The sequence below is a fragment of the Nanorana parkeri genome, unplaced genomic scaffold (genome assembly GCF_000935625.1).
Source record: "Nanorana parkeri isolate BGI_ZX_2015 unplaced genomic scaffold, ASM93562v1 scaffold1590, whole genome shotgun sequence".
NCBI lineage: Eukaryota > Metazoa > Chordata > Amphibia > Anura > Dicroglossidae > Nanorana > Nanorana parkeri.
The window spans coordinates 234189-238242 of NW_017307858.1; the positions used below are offsets into that span (position 1 = coordinate 234189).

Consider the following 4054-nt stretch of genomic DNA (forward strand, 5'->3'; position numbering starts at 1 on the left):
CTCAGAGACGGGAGGGGGGGGGGGGGGAGTTTTATACAAAAAATTGAGCTCATCCTGAAGTCCATGTTTAAAAGTTCAATGAGGAGCCCAGTTTTATGGTCTGTGACCTAACCGATTAATTCTGATCATACGAGACCACGTTCCTGTTTTTCTTTCACCGCAGGCACTCTCCGAACTTCGAGCGACTCTCCCTCGCTGAGCCGGGATGACCCTTCCAAGAAGCAGAAGAGACATAAAGACAAACACAAAGCGAAGAAGGAGCACAAACGCAAGAAGGAGAAGGTGAGGCGGGTCCGGGTGATGAAATCCGAAGGTCTCGTGTGGACAATGTCATTGGTGGTCCAAACCTGTCAATGAAGAAGCAACCTACTATGGGCCGGCTTCTCAGTCCACAAAGATAATGCTGTCTTTGCTTTTTTTTTAACGAGACTTCAGCTCCAGGTATCGCCACACTGATTATTTATGGTTTGTTTCCTGTGTCTAATACAGAAGAAAAAGCACAAGAAGCAAAAGCACAAAAATAAACATAAAAATAAAAAAGAAAACGTCAACGGCACAGACTCTGAAGATAGCAGCGCGGATCTCAGTGACGCGGAGGAAGCAGACAAGATTACACCCAGGGAGCTTCTGAAGAGGTAAGTGGAACGCCATAGGCTCTTAGAGGGCATGCTCTTTAAAGGCTGAAAATCATGTTTCCAAGCCAAGTGTTGGTGTCCTGCCCCCTTTAGATTGATTCTTATAGATTGTATGAGATGACGACCATTGCTTAATTATGGCCTTGTTGGACGGGCAGAGACATACAGTAGGTAGTGTGTGAAAATCTGCTCATGGAGGTCAGCCAAAAATTTGCAAGGTGGTTATAGCCCTCAGGACAGGAAATAAGCACAAGATGGGCGCCCCCCGGAAACGCGTTAACGTCACTACACATTGGTATCGCCTAGTGGACATCTTACTGCCTGTCAGCTCTTATCCCATGGCTGTGTGATTCTTATGTTTTGTGAGTACTATTCGTTTTTTTCACTTATATCTACTGAAATAACATTGATCTGCACCAGGAAAGGCGCCCCTCTTGTGCTTATTTCCTAGATTCTCAGCTTTCCCGGCTTCTTTGGGGTAGCGTCCTGCAGTATGCCTAAGAGGATTTCCCACTAAGGATTGACAGTCCGTGGCGCTTCATTGCTTCTACTTAGTTACTGGTCCGAAAGGACAGCAATGGGGAAGGAGTAAAGTAAATTTAACTATTGATTAGATTTCACTTTAAGAAAAGCTAAAATGTGATAGTCATGGGGGGGTTTAAAGCCCAACTTCGGGGTGAGCTACCCCTTGGTGGAATACCGACTTTCTTTAGAGCACCGCACTGTCCCCAGCGGTCACATAACCTGCAGGATGCTCTTCCTATTCCGGCCTCCTGCTGTGACATGTGGTCCTCAGTGACGTGTGCTCATTCTACTGTGTCCCCAGTGGGTCTGTCTGTGATGCCCGGGCTCACAGGAACTGTGGACCTCAGGGAGGAGTTGCTGTGGGTAACAGCACCAGAATGGAGTTAAATAGCTATTTTATTTATTTAAAGCTCAAATTGCACTTTTATATTTTTAAAAGAAGAACTCCGGGTGTTTTAAAAATGAGGTGCTCGATTTGGACTAGGGTCTAAGATACACTCGCCTGATCCTCGGTGGTGCCCACTCACCTTTCTTCCACTTCACTCGAGCAGTGGAATGTCCTTCAGACTTGCATTAGACATGAGGACGTCAGCTGTACATAGCCCGGGGAAGAAGAGGATGTGGGGACCGGTCTAGCACCAAGGTGGGACTGAGGATTAGGAAGTATATCTTTTAGATTTTAGTCCCTAGACCACAACAAGCACTTAACCCTTACAGAGCAGGGGTAGCCTCACTGCAAGGGTTCATTTTTAAAATGCCCGGCATTTGTTTTTTAGTTTTTATTATTTTTAATATGCTTTTTAAGCTTTTTTTCATTTATTTGTTATTTTACAATCGCATCTTCAATCCGCCCATTATCCAGGATTCACATAACACTATGTGGGGTTTACTAAAGACACAGCACAGTGCAAAACTGTTTTCAGGCTGTCTCTCTCTGATTGAAATCTCACACACAGCTGTCTGGCAGAGAAATCCGAAGGTCTCGTGTGGACAATGTCATTGGTGGTCCAAACCTGTCAATGAAGAAGCAACCTACTATGGGCCGGCTTCTCAGTCCACAAAGATAATGCTGTCTTTGCTTTTTTTTTAACGAGACTTCAGCTCCAGGTATCGCCACACTGATTATTTATGGTTTGTTTCCTGTGTCTAATACAGAAGAAAAAGCACAAGAAGCAAAAGCACAAAAATAAACATAAAAATAAAAAAGAAAACGTCAACGGCACAGACTCTGAAGATAGCAGCGCGGATCTCAGTGACGCGGAGGAAGCAGACAAGATTACACCCAGGGAGCTTCTGAAGAGGTAAGTGGAACGCCATAGGCTCTTAGAGGGCATGCTCTTTAAAGGCTGAAAATCATGTTTCCAAGCCAAGTGTTGGTGTCCTGCCCCCTTTAGATTGATTCTTATAGATTGTATGAGATGACGACCATTGCTTAATTATGGCCTTGTTGGACGGGCAGAGACATACAGTAGGTAGTGTGTGAAAATCTGCTCATGGAGGTCAGCCAAAAATTTGCAAGGTGGTTATAGCCCTCAGGACAGGAAATAAGCACAAGATGGGCGCCCCCCGGAAACGCGTTAACGTCACTACACATTGGTATCGCCTAGTGGACATCTTACTGCCTGTCAGCTCTTATCCCATGGCTGTGTGATTCTTATGTTTTGTGAGTACTATTCGTTTTTTTCACTTATATCTACTGAAATAACATTGATCTGCACCAGGAAAGGCGCCCCTCTTGTGCTTATTTCCTAGATTCTCAGCTTTCCCGGCTTCTTTGGGGTAGCGTCCTGCAGTATGCCTAAGAGGATTTCCCACTAAGGATTGACAGTCCGTGGCGCTTCATTGCTTCTACTTAGTTACTGGTCCGAAAGGACAGCAATGGGGAAGGAGTAAAGTAAATTTAACTATTGATTAGATTTCACTTTAAGAAAAGCTAAAATGTGATAGTCATGGGGGGGTTTAAAGCCCAACTTCGGGGTGAGCTACCCCTTGGTGGAATACCGACTTTCTTTAGAGCACCGCACTGTCCCCAGCGGTCACATAACCTGCAGGATGCTCTTCCTATTCCGGCCTCCTGCTGTGACATGTGGTCCTCAGTGACGTGTGCTCATTCTACTGTGTCCCCAGTGGGTCTGTCTGTGATGCCCGGGCTCACAGGAACTGTGGACCTCAGGGAGGAGTTGCTGTGGGTAACAGCACCAGAATGGAGTTAAATAGCTATTTTATTTATTTAAAGCTCAAATTGCACTTTTATATTTTTAAAAGAAGAACTCCGGGTGTTTTAAAAATGAGGTGCTCGATTTGGACTAGGGTCTAAGATACACTCGCCTGATCCTCGGTGGTGCCCACTCACCTTTCTTCCACTTCACTCGAGCAGTGGAATGTCCTTCAGACTTGCATTAGACATGAGGACGTCAGCTGTACATAGCCCGGGGAAGAAGAGGATGTGGGGACCGGTCTAGCACCAAGGTGGGACTGAGGATTAGGAAGTATATCTTTTAGATTTTAGTCCCTAGACCACAACAAGCACTTAACCCTTACAGAGCAGGGGTAGCCTCACTGCAAGGGTTCATTTTTAAAATGCCCGGCATTTGTTTTTTAGTTTTTATTATTTTTAATATGCTTTTTAAGCTTTTTTTCATTTATTTGTTATTTTACAATCGCATCTTCAATCCGCCCATTATCCAGGATTCACATAACACTATGTGGGGTTTACTAAAGACACAGCACAGTGCAAAACTGTTTTCAGGCTGTCTCTCTCTGATTGAAATCTCACACACAGCTGTCTGGCAGGCAGATGGAGAGGGGGGCGGAGTCACTACCCTGACTTTCACTTGGAAGAGTAGATTGAAGCTTGAGTTATAGAACTCTTTTTTTTTTTTTTTTCCTTCAAA

At 44.8% G+C, this 4054-nt stretch overlaps 1 protein-coding gene across 1 annotated transcript in view; it reads left to right on the forward strand.

Annotated features, from left to right (window-relative positions):
• The window catches only part of GPATCH1 (G-patch domain containing 1), a 36783-nt gene that overhangs the window by 31144 nt on the left and 1585 nt on the right, over window positions 1–4054 (forward strand). The window contains exons 18-19 of the mRNA XM_018570745.1: window positions 164–282; window positions 490–635. Coding sequence (XP_018426247.1) covers window positions 164–282; window positions 490–635 — 265 coding nt within the window. The remainder of the gene's footprint in view (window positions 1–163; window positions 283–489; window positions 636–4054) is intronic.